General features: G+C 31.5%; 2 protein-coding genes across 2 annotated transcripts in view; one reads left to right on the top strand and one right to left on the bottom strand.

Moving 5' to 3' along the window:
• Positions 1-530, top strand: part of LOC148950180 (fasciclin-2-like) — a 55,113-nt gene extending 54,583 nt beyond the window's left edge. The window contains 1 exon segment of the mRNA XM_089091315.1: positions 333-530. Coding sequence (XP_088947441.1) covers positions 333-530 — 198 coding nt within the window.
• The window catches only part of LOC148950179 (uncharacterized), a 555,619-nt gene that overhangs the window by 326,814 nt on the left and 206,669 nt on the right, over positions 1-22,136 (bottom strand). The gene's annotated exons all lie outside the window — the stretch shown is intronic.

The following is a 22,136-nucleotide window of genomic DNA, read 5'->3' as shown; positions in this document are numbered from 1 at the left end:
CTCTGTAGCTTACTCATGTTTATCCTTTTTTTTATGAAAGTTAATAAAAAAGGCCTACTGATATTGAAAGGAACAAAGTATGACAGTTAAAATACTAAGCGTAATGAGATTGAAAGGAACAAAATGTTTTTTTTTTATTATTATTATTATTATTATTATTATGGGGGCTAAGCTTCCTGAGCCGTCCTTTTAGGATGGCTTTTGTCACCGACCCTTGCCCCTCTGAAGTTGGCATGTATTCATTCGCAAAAAAAATTAATCATGGCCTTGACCGTTTTAATAGATAACAAAAATGGCGATTGATATTCGTTTTTATTGTGTTTCTTTCTCAGGCTAGAAATAGTACTGTTGGCTCTTATTGGACAGAAGCTGGAACCAGCATTCAAAAAGAAGTTGCACCTGGAGTTGTGAGCTTTGAAATCAACAACTTGAAACCGGACACGTTTTATAAAGTAGAAATAAGAGCTCAGAATGCCATTGGCTTCAGTTAACCAACAGAAATTATCGTTAAAACTGCCAAGGGTGAGTAATCCGTTTGTTTTTTTTTCTCCAGGATAGTCTTAGGTTTGTGGTATAGAAATAAATAAGAATAATAACTATGAAGCATGACACGAGCTTCGGCAGTCTCTATATTTAGTATTAAATTTCAAATTTTCTGGCTGCTTTTTGTATATATATATATAAAAAAAATAGAAGAAACAAACCATTCAAACCTTTTCGATGTTTGGGGAATAGGGGAAGTTTGTTAATAGAGAGTAGGGGAATTGGGGAATCGGTGTTTAGGGATCATAACAATTGCTTGAAGATATATTATTTATCAATAAAAAATTAGACACTTCTTAAAATTATAATGATTATGAAATTTAATTACAATTATTAGATGCAAAATTCGATTATCATGGATTTTTTTTTAATAAGGTCTTAAAATGAAGAAAAAGGTTAGGATCGTTTTTGAAATTTGCAAATAAACGTTGTGAATTGCCAAGTTCTATCAGGTTTGTATTAGAATTGTAACGCAATGTGAAAATTTGCTGTTTTTTTACTTAATTTAAACTGTTTAAAGTCCGTTTTCTTTGTTTGCCAAGTTGCTATAAGACTTTCAGTGATTGTGCATGCTTCGATAAATGTGAAAAAAATAGCCAGGGAGAAAACAAAAATACATATCCAACTTCTGATAAATATACAATTAAAAGAAATTAATATGTTGAAAAAACTGAATAATTTTTAAAAAGACAGTGAAGTTTTAATTTTAAAAAACTTTTTGTAAAAATAATAATTAAAGTACGAATATTTTGACTTCGCATCTGGAAGCTTTTGTAAAAAAGGGGGGAAGGGGAAAGAAAATATATAGATTAAATAATTTAAAATTTATTTTAAAAATATTATAACAATACAAAATTATAAAAAAAAACGAAAGACTTTTAAATAAAAAGTTTTTATAATATAAAAAAAGCCCAATTTTATAAGAAAAAACAAAAATGACGGGTGAGTGCTATATACTATTGCGTATGTCCGTGTTTATCTTCTGATATTCCTGACTCTGTCATATTGGTCATAGTAGGTTTGCTAGATTACGTGACATCCATACGTAAGGTTTATTTTCTACATTTTCAACATACATCTTGAATGATTAAGTGAAATTTGTCTGTGCATTGAACTCTGTATTCACTATGTACTGGTATATAGCGAATGGAAGCTATTTTTTTCTCCAGTTATCGGCTCCATAAATAGGCTCCATTTATAGATTGATCAAAGGTTTTAGAAAGCTATTTAGTTACTTGGCAAATCCATAAAAAGACTATGTAAAGCGATCATAAGTCATGATACCAATACATAATTTTTACCTTGCTCGAGTAGTTGAATACCATGAGTAGTTAAAACATAAGAAAAATAAACATATAAACTGCATTTTAATTTGTTTTGGGTGGGAGACTTAAGTGGTACTAACAGACGTAATAAATAGACTAAATAAGAATAAAATGAAAGACATGATAAACAACGAGTAAAGTATTGTGGCAATGGAGGGAGGAAGTATCAAATTGTGTTTGTTCAGCTTTAAGAATCATAATAAATATTATCACACTTCAGTTTCTATTGAATATAGTTTATTCTTTAACTGAAGCTATTCACAGAAAATTTATTTAGCTTTTAAAATCTTTATTCGCATTTTAGCTTAAAAAATATAAATTATACTCCAAAAACAAACTAATGGAATATTTGTGATTTTTGGATTCAAGACTGAAAATAAATTAACAAAAACAAAAAAACTAACGTCCATCACTTTTGGAAGAAGATGAATTTGTAGTTGCAAATAATGAACATGAACACTAAAATTAACATAAGCAAGAGTTATTGAATCCAAAAAAGAGAAAAGAATAAAATTTTTGTTAGTTACGTTTCTAAGATCATCACGTCCGCACCGGTTATGTATTATCTTTCTAAAATTATTGTACTGAATTTTTTATTTTGTGGTTAATAATTTGAAAATTTTTATTTAGTCTCCCACTGTTTTTTTTTTGCCTTTGAATGTTATTTTTTTTATATTAATCGAGTATTTATTTAATTTAATAATTAATGTTAGAAAATAAATTTTAAATCCAATATTAAAAAAAACAAACAAACATATAAATAAATTTACATATACAATAATTTAACTCCTAAAAAATTTGTTATTTATGTATTAATTGATGGCTAAGAGAAGGGCCACAGAAGGTCTTTTGAACATGAAACTTTGATATTTCCACACAAAAAGTATGTTCTCTTTTTGTGGGTGTTATTGTGTTTTATTTTGCTTTGTTCTATTTTTGTTTTTGTTTTTGTTTTTTTTGCACCCCTAGCCGAGTTCCTCACTTTAAAGCCCCCTCCCCTCTCCCTCTTACAGACTTGATAGTTTTTTTCCCAGATTGGTATTATTTGGCATTGTGAACCAACTACAGATAAGAAATAATAACACCAAATAATGAAAACCACAAAAATCAGCAAATTTTTGCTCACAATCTACGGGTGCATACTGGCTGTAAGGGGGGGGGGGGGCTGGGATTCAGTGTTCTATGTTAATAATTAAAAAAACTGAGTGAGTAATTAAAAAAATTATAAAAACAAAAAAACAAAAATTGATTTTTATACTAAAGTATGTAAATATTATTAATTCCGGAAATATCTTCGAAAAAAAAAACGTCAAATGCTCTACAGAAATAACTTAAAATGCTCTAAAAAACATTAAATTTAAATCACACCAAGTTTAGGCTTAGTAGGCTGTTATAATTTAATATTTTAATAATATTATAATTTAATATTAACAGTCTGGGGAAATTGAATGTTTTATGACATCCTAGGTTCTGTAGAAGACATCGAGAAAATATTAGTGGTGCCAACACTTAAGGTCGGAACAAAAACTTAAAATGTATATCATTGTAATCACAGCAAGTGAAATTATTATTATTTATTGTTTCCATACTCATAAAAAAAAATACCCATGTTTCTGTGAACCGACATGGGTAAAATCTATACAGTGGTGGTTTGGCCTCTCTTGCTCCCGAGAGAAAATTCTTATCAGAAATTTCGGGTTCTATTGCTTGTAATTACTGCCAACTGCACCCTCTACTTTTTTTTAAGAAAAATGAAATTACACAATGATTATAAATACAAGTCCAGTGGACATTGTCCGTCACGTGGCAACCCAAAATCAATCCAATCTTTCATCCCTTAATTCTATGACTTTCTACCTTAGTTCTGCCCTAGGAATGACCTATGAATGGATGACAGATAAACTTATCTATCAACAAATGGAATGACATTATTTTTATACAATCCTAAAAAGGGCTTATCCTATATTTGCCTTTCAATCACTCGGACTATTTGTTTTAGCCTTTTCTGCAATTAGCCAGGTCTTGATGCCTGCAAAACAATTGATTTTAATTCGATTTTAAGGTAGGAACAAACACATAAATTGTATATCATAGTAATCAAACCAAGTGAAGTATTATTATTTTTTGTTTCCCATATGTAAAAAAAACACCCGTGTTTCTGTGTACCGACATGGGTAATGTTAGACTATTTATTTAAAATTTGTTCCCCTAAAATTTCTGCTCTTGGGGCAAGTGCCTCCTTTGTCCCTCGCCTAAAACCGCCTCTGTTGACGTATTAACACTATAAAATTGCAGAAATATAGTTTAACCTATGATCAGTTTGGAATAAATTTAGCTCCATAAGGATGTTACATTGTGGGTATATTTCTAGTTCAGAAACTTTTATAGAGTAAATGTTAGATATTTAATCTCAATTATTGAAATGATTTCGAGGATATTATTTCCTTTTTTGAGCATTTTAACTCCTTAAAGTAACAAGGACATCAAGCAGCAGTATTTTTGTCCCTTCCCTGGATCTATCTAAGCCTGGATTTATCTAAGATTTATCTTTTAGTTTTTGTTTTTAAATGTATAGTTTTTAAAGTAATAACATATCGTCAGTGTTGTCACATTGACAACACTTTTCATCCTTAAAATTAAATATACACAGTTTGTTGACTGCCAAACACAACTACCCCATCAAAGAAAAGCTAAAGCTTCTTATGATAATTGTTGCGATATGTTTCTAGCTTATTATGTGTCAGATTTTAACCAACGCTTATTTTTTTAATTTGGCACCTGCAACAACCAAAACTGCATAGTCGCATATGGATGTCTTTATCATTAAAAATGAATTTCCGATTTATCCTATGTTTTGCGATATATATGGCTGTTCAAGTTTATAATTAACTTATCCTATCGATCAGATTTCACTTTCATTGTCATTGGTACTCCATTTCAGCTAAATATATCTCAATTTAAAAAAAGGGATTGATAATTGAATCCTTCAGTTATCAAATGAAACAAAATTCATCCCCACCGATCTCACAACTAACCCCAAAAACTGAAAGCATCATACCTTGTCTCTCAGCGGACAGCATAAAAACAAGACTAGTTCGCTGAAGAAATCTTAAAGAAGGCTACATAGACGTCAAACACAGATGTCTCTTGTATATATACATAAAAGGTAATTGTACCCAAAACGTAATCGACTGAAAAGTGATACTTAAGCCAATTCTTGACCAAATAAAAATTATATGTTAAGGTCATGTCTGTACAAAGGGGGGGGGGGGTAAGTTACCCCCTCTAGATATAACCCCCATAACCCATACACATACCGGGTGAGGAGTTGTTTAGTTTTTTTGCCCCCACCCTCTCCCACTGGTAAATGCTTGGCCAGGTTAATGCTGTGGTTTAAATTAGTGTTAATAACTCATCATGATTCATGTAGTGTCTCTTTGAACTGCCAGGATGTCAAAATATCTTCCCTTTCTTTTCCTTTTTTTTCACTCGATGAAGTTGTCTTTGTTTATCAAGCTTGTATTCTGTTCTTTCGCTTCCAAGGCCGAGTTTAGCTATAGCTTAATGAAAATGAAATTTCAAATCCAGTTTACTTTCTGTTTTGCAAAAAGTCGCTCACTAAAAATTTGATGCTTGGCAAGCTAGTTTTATAAGTTACGTCACTTTGAAAAAAATCGTGCACGAAATAATATTTTGACACAAATGCTTATACGGATGATTTCTTAGATCCAAGTCGTAAAACTACAAAATCATCAGCGGTATCGACGACGAGTGCCACAACAGTTGGAACAATTGATCTGTTTTTATTCGTTTTGAGTGCTTTTAGAGCATGATTTGGGGATATAGACTAATCCATTTAGAAAGGAATTCTTTTATGATAATACATTCCGGTGTTGAGTTGTGTGAATGTGACATTATAAAGGGCATATCGCTTTGTGTTTTTTGCTTTGATTTGACAACTCTGCTGTTGCATGACAGTTGGTTCGACTCTTTTTGTGTTTCCGAATTTCCATGGATTATATAAGTGGTTTTAGTGCCACCTTTATAGCTAAATTTTATTTGATGATTTTGAATTGCTTTTATATCTCAAAAAATTAAGTGCTTTTACATTTAGAGATACGATATTGTACCTTAGCTATATCTTTAATAGCCAGTGCAATGACTACGAAGTAAAAATTCTAGATCCTTTTCTACTTATTGTGTCTGTATTTTATGTATTGATTCAAAAACCTCGTTTTGGCAAGATTCCAATTGTTTTTAAGATCGTATAGAGAAAAATGAGATGAATTAGATTTCCCACGGGCAGAATATGTATGATTGGTTGGCTTTACTGGCAACATAAAGTATATAGATGTACCAGTGCCTAAAAATCAAGTAGTTTATAGCCAATATAAAAGCTACGTAATTTTGACTTTTTAAGGTGCGCTCTGCTCACAAATTTTCCAGTCATTCACTTAACAAACAAGCACAAATATTCAAATAGAGCCAACAGCGAACTATGCTTGAATATAATATCCCCTATTGATGGACAAATTTATGAACTGAGAAAAAAGTACATGTGATAAATCAAGGAGGAAAAATAAAAGCAACCTCAAAATATGGCAACTCCTAGTCTAATAGGGACTAAAGGGCAATGGACGCTACCCTGGCTGGTCAAATTCCCAATCCTATGCTACGAAACTATTAAATAATTTGAGAAGACCCCGTCATCAACGGTAAATCCTATATTCTGTTACGTTTTCTTTAAAACAGAGGGGAACTTCAGACTTTCAAATTTATAGTGTGTAGTTCAAGCTTATTTGCTTATAATTTTATTTAAACTCTATTTTAATATATAGCTTTTTTATTACATGGTACTGTGTTTACTACACCATCGGACATTGCATTTCGTTTGGTTCGAACCCGCGTCACACTCGCCGACAGGGGGTGGGGGTGGGGGGGACAAGAATGTTTTAATTATAAAAATAATTCGCTCGAGACTGAAGAGTATAATTCAAAAGTGATAACTGCAAATTATTATGATGACCACGGCTTAATATATCTAGAAATAAGAAGAGAGAATATAAAAATACGAAAACTAACTCTTTACCTGGGATCTATAGTTTATTTAAAAAACAAGCTAAGCAGTTCTGCTTCTGAATCCTGCACGTAACAAATCAAAGTTATAATATCGAAACTAAATATTACACTATGAAATTTTTTCGCAAATATTGTATGCAATTTTTGTTTCTTTTTTTTTGTAACCTTAAAGCCCCTTCTTTGCATTCAAAATTTTTTTTTGCTGTTTTAAATATTTTACTGTTCATTAAATTTAAATAATAGTTTTTAAGGATCAGTTGGTTATAAATATTTACCAACTTTGTTACTGTCTGAAGACAGTGTGTGTCTAGGTTTTGTTTGCTAAATATATTCATTGTGACAGAGAGTGGCCAAATTTTACTACATTATTTTTTCAAACTCCATCTGATAGCTGTTATGCTTTAGTTAAATTTATATAGTATTATATATCCAAGCTTTAAATGGATAAAATATTGATTTTATTATGTTTTGTTATTTTGTAACTGATTGGAAATCATGTTTTTGTGGTTAAGATCTTAGTCAGAACTATAGGTTATACTTTTTTTTCAAATTGATTTGAAATTATTTTGAAATATAACATTGAATATATATAATTTATTTTTAAAAATTTTTACACGCATTAATTTTTTTAATTTTTTAATTTAACTTAATTTTTTTTAAATATTTTTCTTTGTTTTTTTTTTTTCTTTTGTAAAAAAATCTAGTTGATTTATGTTTATTTTTGATGTTAAAATTTAAATTATTGTTTATGGCTAATTTATAATAACAAAAAATATCATTTTTGTTTTTGGAGGAAATCCTAAGTTATAAATTCCGTACGTTCTGTAGACTGACGACAATTTTCTCTGATAAAGCAGTCAGGTTCTGGCCAGCTTTATAAAGACCTCAGTTAAATTTCAGCGCTGTTACGTTTATAGGACGCATCTGATATTCTCACACTTTTGAGATAATTGTCGAAAACCGCTTGGCAAGTTCTTCTCAGTGGCAGAGCAATATCGATTAAGAAGATAAAACTGATTGAAAACAAATTGATCCTCCCCTTGAAAACAGCTTAGACAACGGTTTATTGTAATTACCTCGAAAGTGTGAAATTTTCAGATATGACCTTTAGACGTGACGGTGACGATCCCTAAATCTTGGGCACATACATATGACTCGTATTATTAAATCTTTTTCAATTAAATTAAATTTATTTTTAATTTATGAATTTAAAGTTTAATTTAGTTAATTAAAATCAAATTAAAATTAAATCAAATTAAACTTTAAATAAAACTTAATTTAAAGTTTTGATTTAATTTATTCTTAATAAAGGAATTAAATTTCATTTCTCATAAGGATGGTTGGGGGTATTTTCCTTGTTAAACTTTAAGGACACTCTCATTAATAGGTTTAATCAGCTTATTGGAGTATTGAGTTTCCCAAGGTCAATAACTACAAATTTAGACAATGATACCAAGACTCGAAGTGGGATGGGAAGAATTCCTTAAAGCCCCCTTCTCACATGTGTCTAGCTAGACATCCACCATTCTGGAGCAATAAGACTTATAAATGAGAAACGAAATCGGATTGGTTGACAATAATTATACCTAGACATTGATTTGCTAACTAGGTCCTTGTTAGAATTGCGCTTTAGGAAAATGTGTTCTGTTTTGAAAATTTATAATGTTTTTTAAGTTTCTGTAGTTGACTTGAAGCTTAAATTATTTCGATTTTTACTGCTCAATTTCGTTGTACAATCTAATTAGTTTTTAATTTTTTTACCATTCACCTTCTGGGATTACTCCCCCCCCCTCCCGCAGCTAGGACTGAAGGACAAGTAATCTACAGAAAAGTTAATATTGAAAAGTAGCAGTGATAATTTAACTTGGGAGTACAGTTATGGATGCTTTTATAATTCTATGCTATATTGTGGGACAGGTGTATAATCCGTTTTCCTTCTATGTTAATAAGTAGATCTCCTGTTTAATTTGTAGTGTGACTACTCTCTGATTCAATTCGTGAAAATCTTATTGAAAAATAAAAGAACTCTTTGTAAAAAAAAATCTTACACCTACTCTTAATTAAGCTTTTAATAGACCAGGTTTACAGAAGATAAAAGTCGAAGTGGGTAAAAATGCAAGGACACACTTTCAGTGAATTGCGGAAACTAAGGGGTGAAACAAGGCCCTAGGGCGTAGCGAGGGAATACCAACTAATGAATAGATTTTGTTATGAGTCTTTCGTGTCACTTCGTATGAACAGAAGAAGGGTCATTCAGGCATCCAAATCCGAAGCTGCATCTATTTTTATTTTTTTGTGGGGGGGGGGATGTATGATAGACAAAACACGACTTGGATAAGTCGTATTCTTTGATTCATATGGTTCTCGCTTCCCTCCTCAAATTGAGGGTATTCAGCTCAACTCTATCTAATCGCGTATCAATGGGTGATGTATTTTCGCTTCACTTGACTGATACCGCCAAAAAAAAGGAGTCCTGCCTTAGATTTTTGCCCAGTAAAATTGTCTTTGGGTACTGAAACGCAACTGAGGTTACAATACATAGCTTTTGCAATATATAAATATATATATATATATATATATATATATATATATATATATATATATATATATATATATATATATATATATATATATATATATATATATATATATATATATACATGTGTGTGTGTGTGTGTGTTTGCGTGTTATATTTGTTTATGCATATATGTGTAAACAAACATATATGTGCATTAACATATCTATGTTTATATAGAATAAAGCAGGAGGATAACTGAGCAGCTCCAGTATTGTGCACGCAGTTAGTGCTAAAAATTCCACCTGTTGCAACCGTGCTAAGTCCATACAAGCTAACTGGAGTGGTGTTTTCTGGGAATCTTTTATGTTCTCGAAAAAAAGGAAATCAGCACCCATGGACGCTTTGTTGGGTTATGAAATTGGGTTATGTTGGGTATTAGTATTACGCATTTCAAATGAAATTGAATGAGCTTTAAACTCGGTCAAGAGCGTTTGTAAAGAGTAAAGAGTACTAAGAGTACTCGAAATTGTGTTTTTGGGGTAAGAAAAGCTGCTCAGAAAAACGAATATCCGGGCTCAGATAAGACCTCCCCCCCCCCCTCTCCCCCCCGCTTATGGGTCATTAATTGGTGCTCTAAACCAAAAAGCACGATTAAGGCACCTTGAAAAGGATTAATTTGGTTATAACACTTATGTCAACTGCTAAGTAATAAAACCGAGGATTACTTGCTTTAAAAGGCATAAAAGATTGTTCGTAGGCTCTTGCTCAACTTCTAGAAACTATTTAATCTTTTATCACAAAATTGAGTAGAAGCACTTCACATTGAAGTGGTCGAATTCTGCCACCACTGTTGTAAATTTAACTTCATCACTGACTTTTTCTTGACAAATGCATGCGAAAATGTATCCCATTATTTAATCCTAAATTTTATATTTTATTAAATGCCCTAGGTGGATTTTCTTATATTTTATAGAGTATATTTTTCTATTCCATCACCTTAATGTAACTGACCAAATTAGATACAGTATTTACGCAGCCTGACAAAGAGGAATCGATTCCTTTCCCCTAGCACCCAGTGGAAATGCAAAAAATTATCACGTGTTTTTTTTCTCATAGATATTCAAAGTAGTTAATTTATTTAAAATATTTTCCGAAAAGAATTTGCGAATTTTGCTTTTGATCAGACCTCCGAACCGGACATTCATTTAGTGATGTTGCTTTTAATTGACGAAACTTAGAACGTATCCTGGAACGTTTTTTACGGATTTGGCGTTTTTATCTCGTTTATTCATCTTTTACATTTTGATTTGGAGCATGGCCCTGATAAAAATCGTAAAGGACTATGGAAAAGAGTGGGGGCGGATAAGGTGCAGCTCCTCCTCACTGGGAAACCCCCAAACAAGCGTGATAGCTTAGTATTATTTGAAATGAGTAGGTCTTTCCTCCAAAAAATGTTTTGAAACTGGATTCTTGTCCTCTTAATTAAAAAAAAAAGAATAAAAATTCGTTTCTGCAGAATGTAGAATTAGCAGCTATATCGTCATATGAGAACAGAAAAGACCACATAATGTTTGATTAAACAGTTACAATACTGCGAATCTATGAAAATTTTATTCTCATTGTCGATATTAAAAAAATAATATCGTGTGACGTCAAAACATATTTACTTTGATATGTAAAATATTAACAATGATAATAACTGCATGTGATAGATTCTCCTCCTTGGTCGTGGTTTCGTAACAAACGAAAAAATTCACAAAAGTAAATAGCCTATAGCTCAATGTGCTCTTTACAATCCTATTAGCCTAGCTTGACATATTCAACTATTCTTGCTGTACGGAGGTTTATACAACTGCATCAGAAAGCTTAGCAAGGATCAAGAATGTGTTGTTAACATAGCAACAGTGACTGACTTGTACTAATTTAACTACTGCTTACTTTTGAAACACAAATTTTCACAATACTATAGTGATATTTTATATTCTACTCTACAAACTATCCAAAGAGATGTTGTGTATCTGAAAATGGACTTGACGAAGCCTTAGAAAACTATAGTGACGAAGCCTTAAAAAACTATATTTTTTATATTCAACTCTTTATACAGTAGTATCCAATCAAACGCTATCTTAATAAGCTGAGACGTATTTCCCTTTTTGTGAAATATTAAAAAAGGAAAAACCAAACATCTTAATGTTTACCTTTATTAGAATAAGCCATGCTTTTCATTTCTTTTTTTAACTTTTTGAGAACTTCGGTTATTGATTCATTAGAGTATGTTTTCAAATCAAAAATTATATGGTATAATTACTTGATTCATTTAAAATAGTCTAAATTTCTAAACGATAAAAGAAGGTAAATAAAAATAAATAGACATATTTTCAGAAACTTAAATCACTCAAATATAGAAACGGTGACGATTTAAAAAAAAAAACTTATTTTGTGTAAATTGCTCCTTTCATGAACTTCTTGTTTCCGTTGGACCACACTTTAACTGAAACTGGACCTATAGTCTATTACTGAACATAGCAAATGAACCTTTGTGCCGAAGAAAGAAAAGTGATTCAACTGCAGTTATATCACAAGGTAAGGCCCTGATGCCTGTTTGTTTTGGTCGTGGTAACCTGATCTTATGAAAAATTCGCTTAATAGCTAGATAGACTTTAAACGCTTTTTTAGCTGAACGGATTCTGCCCTTCAAACCCTCGGTGTTGGTCCCTGTAACTAATGACCGCTACAACAGTGTTGCCACTGGTTTGCTAACCTTTTTAACTTGTTGTGTTTTGTAAGTGTTTTTTTAATACAGTTTTTGTTTCATATTTTATTTTTTATATTTAGATAGGGTAAATTTTTAACTTCTGTTATGTCACCTTCCAAATGTGTCAGGACATTAATTAATATATGCGACAGTGTAAATTTATATCTGCTTTAGTATTATTCATCCAGTGATTCTTATTTTTGAAATAAAAAAAATGAGCTTGACTTCTTATTTTTTAAAAAGTTAACCTTTAAATGTTGATAAAGATCATAAATATAACTAAAAAATGTTAGTTGGAAATAGAAGTCAGTCGTGATGAATCGAGATGCCACAATTGCAGAGGACCATGCTCATCTGGTTTTTTAAGTTAACTTAACACTGCACGCACCATTGCTTTTCTCCGTGGATAATTGGCTTGTATAAACGGCCCTGCAGTTGATGAGAACTTTACGGACAGAATTTCTTTAATAGGGCTATGATTTAAAAGCTTGATTTTGTCTTGGACTTCAAGAATGAAAGATTTTGTCCTGACAAGGCTAACTATCTTAGCTGATTCTATATTGCTTACGTGCGACCTAGGTTCCGATTTCCAGCATGCCTGAAGAGTTTGAAGGTATGATTGTAGCATTTTCAATGGTTTTCTTTGTTTTTTGTTTTATCTGTTAGTATTTTTGTTATCAAGTCCATATATAATTTATTGAACTAACTATTACCGACTCGTACTTTTATGTTCCTTTAGACTCTATCTCGCTCGCTGTCTCTCGCTCTCTTTCACTTTCTTTCTCTCTCTCTCTCTCTCTCTCTCTCTCTCTCTCTCTCTCTATCTATCTTTTTCTCTCTTTTTCACTTTATATATATGCATATGTTTACACATATATTTACATTTTGTTTTTCTCTCTCTCTTTCTATTTCTCTCTGTCTCTCGCCTTTCCGTATCTCCTGTAATATTACAGCCGCTCCTCTTATTTACCTGTGAAATCCCTTGATAATTGTTATTAATTTATGCACAGCTATTCAAATTTCATATTTACCAAAAAAAAAAGGTTTTTAGTAATATACTTATTGACTTTTTGTTTTTATATCACATCCTAGAAATTATTAAGCTATTTTACCATTCATCTGACGGTGGAGTATTTTATACGCTCTCGATTCATCCTGGTCTGAAATAACTAAATGAAAAGCATTAAACAGAAAAAATACTACAGAAATTTCTGGTCAGTGATAAAACAGGGCAAAACGCCCATATGTCGGACTATCATTAGTTTAAAAAACAACTTTAAAGAAGGTAACGAAATAATCTTGATAAAACCTTCAGGTCAAAAACGACATAAAGAGCCATCGTCTCGACAGAAGGAAACAGATACCTGCATTTCGTTAGGCTCTGCCAGAGAGGGCTAATTCTCTGTTCATATATATATATATATATATATATATATATATATATATATATATATATATATATATATATATATATATATATATATATATATATATATATATATATATATATATATATATATATATATATATATATATTTATATATATATATATATATTATATCATATATTATATATATATATTATATATATATATATATCTATCTTACATTTATGTTAATACTTTCTTTCAAGAGAATCTAGTTTCAATCGTTTTGTATTTGAAACTGTTCAGGTATTGGCTGGTCTTAAGTTAGAACTCTCTCACACTCTCTCTCTCTCTATCTATCTCTGCTCTCTATCTTTTTCTATCTTTTTCACTTTATATATATACATATGTTTACACATATATATACATTTTTTAAGAGAATATAGTTTCAATCGTTTTGTACTTGAAACTATTCAAGGAGTGCACAGAAGTAAAAGAAAGGTTACAAACAGACTTCAAAAACCGATTGAAGATTAAATTTAGCAATGTTGTTTTTACATGTGAAATTGGTTGACACTGCAGTTTTCGTATGATTTTAAGTAATCTGAATTGAAATAGTAACTGGGGCCTGTTGAGTTAGGTTTTCTGCTGGGCACTTAAATTTAGACATGTAGCTACATAATTTATACTTGCAGCTTCGAGTGAACCCTGTTTGTCTGAATGTACATTGCCTTATAAGGTAGGATTGTGCTGCAATTACAGCATCATTAAAATATAATTATTTCATCAGGTTCAGTTGAGGCTACTGAGCAGCAATCGATGGATTATTTAAGTGGGTCAAATATTGTAGCACTTGCTGTTGTCGTCGCATTTCTCATCATTTTTATCATTCCCGGTAAGATTACTTCTTTTTTTGGTGGTGGTGGTTGGCTGCTGTAAAAAAAAAAAAAAATATATATATATATATATATATATATATATATATATATATATATATATATATATATATATATATATATATATATATATATATATATATATAATAGTAAAGTTCAGCTGTGGCGAGGAGTCAGACGCCACCAGAACGACTGTGCAAGAGGGATGTTTGGTAAGATGGATATATCATGATTAAGAAATTGACGGACCAAATGTATTTCAAGAAGTGTTGTTTTGGTTCGTGTCAAGAGGCCTTTGGGGCAAGTTTATTTTAGGACATCCAAACCAAGGCTAAAAGATCCATCGATGGTTTGAAGTAAGTTTTCTATTGGCAGGTGAGGGTCATAGTCATGGTCCTTATCGCACTATTATTAATGTCGTCTGGCGTCAAAGCATAAGGTAAGGAGGCGGTAAAAAATGGAAGAAAATATCTGTTCCCTGTGTATATCGAAAGTTTAATCCAATTAATCTTTGGTATGAGGATCCAATATCGATTGTTTTGACACTGTGACTTTTTTGAATGCCCTAGTGATCTGCTTAATTATAAAAAAGATAAGACCAGGAAATAGTACAAAAGTTTCATCAGAATTCCTGCTTTCACCATCATAAAATAAAATCAAATATTTTTTAACTTTAAGTTCGTTTTCCTTTCTTTAATACAATGTGAATTGGTATAGTAAAATCTTTGCACGATTAAAATGCAAGAAATTTAAAATAACATAAAAATTTACTTTCACCTTTTTTTTGCCCCCGTCCCCATAACCTGATGAAAAGTTGTTCTGACAAATACATTTTTTGGTGTATTATATTGAAAAATCTCACCTTTTAAAATTTCCGCTTAAAACAAAATCTAAAAAGGCCCCCCCCTCCTCCCATTATTCTCTAAAATATGTTTACCCCCCCCCTCCTCCACATTTTCGTGAATCAGTTTTACTGCGCTAATAGCGTCACAAGCAAAGCGATTTCAACCTCTATAGACGGGAATATGTGGAACTTGATTGCGGGTCCTTATATGAGTCCTTGTGAGTCCTGAATTAGGCGTGTTAATACTTTCAAACAATGCTGCCAAACATCCCTTACCCTCCCAAATGTCCTATGCTACCTTTTTATATTACCTAAATTTCCGTATTACCCTATTATCTCCATTTTACCCTATAGGGAAAGTAGGCTAGAACAAAAGTGACATTTAAACCTCAGAGAACCATAGACGCAAGCCTATTACGTTACATTGCTCCGACAACAAGGCATGGAAACAACTTACACTATTTAGTTTAAATAGTTGCACCAATGTGTGGCAGCCGATATCACCGATCAACTGCTATCCAGAGAACCATCTGTCACCTTTTCTTTTTTTAAATCTTATTTGGCCAACTGTTTTTTTTTATGCATACCAGGGTTCAGCAATTGAAACGTCAATTTGACGGCCTATGCACCAGCAATGGCTCTGGAGTACCTTTATGTTTTTTTTTAAGTTAATGTTTTTGTTATTAATTTTTAAATTTTTAATAGAAATAAAATTTAACTAGTAAATAAAATACAGATTTATGATATTTGTATATATTTATTAATTTGTATCCCTTACCCTTAAAATGTAATACCCAACTTTTTTTGCAATAGTGCGCACCATTGTTTATTAAATATATGTCAAATTTATAATATCAATTATAGATTGTTAAATATAAAAAAAGGAGCTATTTCTTTTCTGAATTTATTAATACCGTAAAGTAAACACAATGTTGACTAAGATTATGTTTATGATCAAATTATAAAATACTGTTATTGGTTTTTTTACAGATTTATTGTGCAGTTGATATTGAAGACAATGTTTATTTATCACCTATTTTTTATTCATGATTATCTTGAGAAAAATGCACACTATCTAATACCCATATAATACAATAATATATGTGCTCCTAATAAGGAGCTTGTTAACAAGCTCCGGATTATGTGCTCCTAATATTATGTGCTCATAATTATGTGCTTATTATGTGCTCCTAATATTATGTGCTCCTAGCTCCTTATATGTGCTCGTAATAAAGAGCTTGTTAAGCTTGGTATAGGTTGTAGTACCAGGTAACTGAGCATCGCTTGTTAAAGCCGATTTTAGAAATGACGCCCGTGTCTTTTGTATCCCCCCCATCCTCCCGTGAACGCTCCCCCGGGTGGCCGCGAGTTCCCTCCGCACGGGAGTCACACGGGAAAAACCTTTTTGTGTAATTTTTTCTAGATTTAGTTGTGTTGACATTCTTTTCTTTTTTTATTAGTCAGTTCGTGAATTGGTGCCAGGGAATTGTACAAAGGAAAAACAAGCTTACTGCTCTAAAGATCCAGTCCAAAATAACAATTTTTTTAGTCTAATATTTTGCTAAGATCACGCTGAAAGTCCAATTGACCTGTTCTTATAACCTCCAAGGTTCCATTGACCTGCTAGGTGGGTAATGAATTAAACAAACACTGCATCTATATCTGATACAAATAGGAGATCAAACACAACGCAAAACTAGCCAAGGACATAACATTTAAGAACAGTAATGATGTGATTGATATTCACTCAAACTAGTAAAAATGTAACTCTTCAGTTTGAAAGTTTTCTTCTGTTGTTGGGTCTCTAAGTCCAGTTAGCAGACGATTTAATAATAAAATATTACCGTTGCGGGGATAGTTACTTGAATTTTTAAAAAGAGAGTCCCAAAGAATTATTTTGATGTTTTTTTTCATAATTGAAAATGTGCGAAGCAATCTGCAGAGCCCATCCTTTGCATACTTGGTAAATTATGGATTGAGCTGTAGTCTTTTTGTATAATATTGCCGACATGCAGCATAAATGAGGAATGACTTGAACACGTTATGCCTAGTATTGTTGCAGAGGAGGCAGTTGGGAAATAGCACTACTGGGATCATCATACCCCGCTTGAGTGGATTCAATAGTAAAACTTCTGATCTCTGCTCCTTCATTTGTAGGCAATTTGATTTACATTGGATGATGATGTATGCTCAAAAGCCCCAACTCGACTTAAACCATAAAAACTCACAGGCTTCCGAGTTGACATTTCTGTCGCTCACTCGTCTCACTGCTACAGAAATTATAAACTGATTTACTATAGTTTAACTATTCATTAGTTCTAGAACCATGCTGATTCATACGATATGTTCTAAATATTTGAAGAAATTCACTTGTATCCTCAATTTCTTCCAAATCAAATCGAAATTTAGTAAATACTTTTGTTCTTGTATACTGAGCAGAATTCTAGAACCTTTCATTTACTGGTGTTGGGCTCTAAATAAAATTAGAAATGTGTGTAGTAATCAATTGATGACTCAATTAAGTGATTTTAAAACAAGCCGGGGATCGACCATCAAAACAGTTAGAAATAGACAGACCAACGAAAATTAAACATACCTGGAAAGTTTTAAATATATCTATTAAAGAAACTTTGTCAACCGGCTCCTAAAGAAATGTATTTAGTTTTCAATGGTACTAAATTAAAAATGTATCCAGGCAAAAAAACAATGATAGAAATGTAAAATACCTATGTTTCAGGTACTATTGATTGTTTGATATAAGCTCGTACTTGTGGCGGTCCAAATAAAAAGACTATATCAGAAAAAAATAATGTCATTGATAAATCATCTGTCCAAAATGAATTTGAAGGGAGAAGAACCAATTCTCTGATGAACGGGTAAGTCTCAAACTTGTACTTCAATTTTTTTGTAGTTATCCTAAACAGTGTGTTCTATGACCTCCATAATTTATCGTTTTTCATGTTTTTATCCTTTATATTATATTAAGAGTAGTTACTGTTTAAAAAAAAATAAACAGTTAACACATGATAGAATAACTTTGTCATCTCAATACGTTTTGGATTAACATAGTGATAAATATGTTGTTCCTTTTACATTAGTTTTTTTTCACGAATTAAATAAATTGAGAAGAAATAATAAAATGTGACTATATTGCAGCATCAGACTTAGTCAGAGCCCAAAGTAATTAGTGCCAAGAACTGCAAATGATTAGGGTTGGGCTACGATATATTTACTTATTAATCTGGATTTCTGGGGGTGTGGTATTTGTGTAATTGGCAATTAATATTTTAATCAAGGGTTGTCTTTAATGCACACTTAAAACTAACCCATAGTTTTCACTTTGCCAATAAAAGTGTAGTGGCGAGCACTGAAAGAGTGAGGCTGCTTGTGTAAGGGCGAAAGGGCCGAGTTATCGATTATAGCAGGCGAACAGAGGTGAGTATGTATGCAAGCATTTCTTACAACAGAAGAAATCGGTAATTGTTACTCCACCTTATAACCTTCTGCTTAGCCTAAATTTCATTTTTTATGTATTCTTTTCTATATGTTTTTTATTATTTTTCATAATGTCATAGACACTAAACCAAATAGAATAAAAACAACATACTACATTATATCATTAAAACATCAATAAAAAAAAAAAACGATTGCACTTTTAACTTAAGAATTGGAAAAACACTTTTTATTTATATTTTCTTTTTTTTATTTTTTTTTTTGCCTAGGTTTTTTTTTTTCGGTTAGTGTTTTTTTTCGGTTAGTGTTTTTTTTTTTCAAAAATATTTTGTTTGTAAAAAATATATTTCGTTTTTTTATTTATGTTTTTTTTTAAATTTAAAATATAAAAATTATAAATTTAATTATTTAAATCAAAAGTGATTCGTTAATGGAAACGTTTACTGAGAGCCTAGGATAAAAAAAATTACTATCTTGGTCCCCTCTCAGAACCCATAATTAATCAAAACTAGGTTAATCAAGTTCGAAAAAGACTTTGTTGATAAATCAGTTTGCATAAAGTCGTACTGCCTAATCAGGACGTATTATGGCTGTAAGCCAGCACAAGGCAGCTAATTAGCCGGTTTTTTATGGTACATTTTATTAGTATATTTATTGAAAATCTGTGTTGATTGTATATTGTCGGTTTATTTTTTTTAGTAATATTGTTATAAAATTTTTTTTAAAATTTATATTTTTTTTTTGTATTATGATATAGTATTGTTTTAAAACATATTTAACTTTTTTTTTTTAATTTTATTATTGAAAAAAAACCAACTTTTTTAACAAAACTTCAAATAAATTATTTTAATATTTGTTAAAATTTTCAATAATGTAATATTTACATTGTTTATTTTTCTTGTGTAAATTAATCAAGCTTTAAAATTTTTTTCCGATTTTAATAAAAAAACAACTAGCCCTGCGCACATCATTTGATCCCAGAATGGTTTTTTGAGATACGCCTTAAAAATGGACAAATTACTTAGAAGAACACGAGACATTAGATCTTAGGTGAAGAATCGCACTTGTGGAGACCCCTTACCTGGAACTTCTGCTTCACATGTGTCTGATTAAGAGATAATTCAGCTATTATTTTTATTATTAGTTTATTAAAACTAATAAAAAAAGACCAAACCTCGGCATTTGAGCAGCAGAAATGTCATTGGACCCTAATTTTTATAAAAAATTTGCTTAATAAATTATCAACACTCGGCCGGGCAGAAATACCTCTCTTTGCCAGGGACAAGGGAGGGGAAGTCTCAAATTTACATTTCTGCGATAGTTTGTGGATTGAAATGTCATTTCCTGTTATTTCATGTTTGGTCAGACCCAAAATGACATCAGAATTAGAAAATTGCATCGCTTATTATCCTATTTCCACTCAAGCACGGTCAGAGGGGGATGAAAAGTCAAATCAATAATTTGTGCAGTATTGCGGTGTAATTGGGTTACTATATTATTAATTTTTCCAGTTCTCATGTCATATTGGTTGTCCCTGTATTTTAAATAATTAAAATGTTATAGAACTACCCGGCCTTAGCCAGTATAAGGTGGTTTAGGGGTGTCTTCCCCCCCCACCTAACTTTTTGGCAGAATGGTAAATAAATAAAAAAATTACTAAAAAAACTTAAGGGGTTTGTTGTGTACCCCCCCCCCCCCAAAAAAAAAAAAAATTTTGTTAAATTATATACATTTTTCGATTTTGTATTATTATTATGATACAAAAATAATATTATTAACCTTTCTTATCTGGCCGGCTGGCATGTCTGTTTGAAAAAGAAATGGTATGAAAGCCATACTAATAAATATGCATTTCTATAAAGCTGTGCCATTTGGATTTCAATATAAAAATGAGCACCGTTGCTATATTTTTACTAATGTGTAAACAGGAAGGAAACGAAGAAACAATTTTATCACCTCTTTTTCGGAAAAGAAACAAACCGAAAGTTTACCCACATGACCAGTTTTATTTCAAGTGGTAAGAAATACTGACCTCGAAGAGAATTGACTTCAGATCGTGGCCGCAGGTTCTAATCATGCCAATCAAGGCCATTACCTCCGTGAGTGGGAGCAAACTCGGGTGATCCAATAAACTTGCGTGCGGAGCAATTTTAGTTATTGCAATCCAGAGTCAAATAAGTATATTACACTACTAAAGTTCTCTGAATTTTTAACTATGTTTAAACATGAATGAAACGTATAAAAAATTTTATCTACTCTTTTTCTTACAATAAAAAAAAAGAATGTTAGCAAACATTACACATTTTTTTTTCTAGTTTTATGTAATCCGTCCATCGTAGTGACATGACTTCAGATCGTGTCCTCATTTTATAAGAATGACAATCTATTCCATTGACTCATTTTGAATATATTTACGTTGACATACTAAATAATTCTCTTGTTTTAGTTAGTGTTGCAAGATGTCTCTAAGATGTACCGTTTACCTAATTTAAAATGAAACAGTATAGTTTAAATAATCAGAAAAAATAAGCTACAAACAGGCAGCACTAAACACCTTAAGATTGTGTAGCTCCCTTTTGCAGATTTAATAGTCTGTGGGAATCAACAGGTTGTTGATGTTTGGCATTTAGAAGGAAAAAAGTGTTGTCAACTCTAGCGAATAAGTTTTGCTCGCTGATTTTCTTGGTTCGACATGGCAACGCTTAAATGTGATTCTGACCTAAAAACTTCCTAGTTTTGTAACAACCAAAAGAAAAATCTTTAAATATCGCGGTTTCAGGTAGGAACAGACCTGAAATGGGTCCATGGTACAAAAAAGTTTTATTTTAATGTCCTTGTTACGTTGATTTCCACTTTCTATTTTTTCAGAAACAGCGTATCAGTACCAACAGCGTTCAGAAACTCAAGTATCAAATCCAGTAGAAAGCATACCCGATATGCAGAAGTAGAAGTTCTTTTTTTTTAAATCTTTCTTTCTTTTTTAAATAAAATTCAAAATTACCGTTTTACAAAGAATTGTCTGTGTTAGCCTGAGTCATCTACCCCTGCCGTATCCAATATGAGGAGGAATACTAGATTTGACCCCCCCCCTCTCTTCCCCTCTCCTCTGCCAACCAAACAAAGAAATTGTCAGACTTTTAAATTTGTAAAAAATTGCATATCTAACAAATTTTAATATTTTTTTAAAGGTTTTTTGGGACCCTCCTTTCTAAAAAAAATGAACGCCTCCTCCCCCCCCCCGTGTACAAAAATCCTGGATACATTCTTGAGCCTGAGCCATCTCGTATTTTCATTTTTTTGGTTTTCTAATGAAAGGAAAAGTTGTAGCCGTATTGTTTTTTAATTATAGCATTATAT

Source organism: Artemia sp. Qi Xiang Cuo, chromosome 7 (genome assembly GCF_049724085.1).
Source record: "Artemia sp. Qi Xiang Cuo chromosome 7, ASM4972408v1, whole genome shotgun sequence".
Taxonomy (NCBI): domain Eukaryota; kingdom Metazoa; phylum Arthropoda; class Branchiopoda; order Anostraca; family Artemiidae; genus Artemia; species Artemia sp. Qi Xiang Cuo.
The sequence above is the reverse complement of the archived record's forward strand: the minus strand, read 5'-3'. Positions and strand labels throughout refer to the sequence as shown.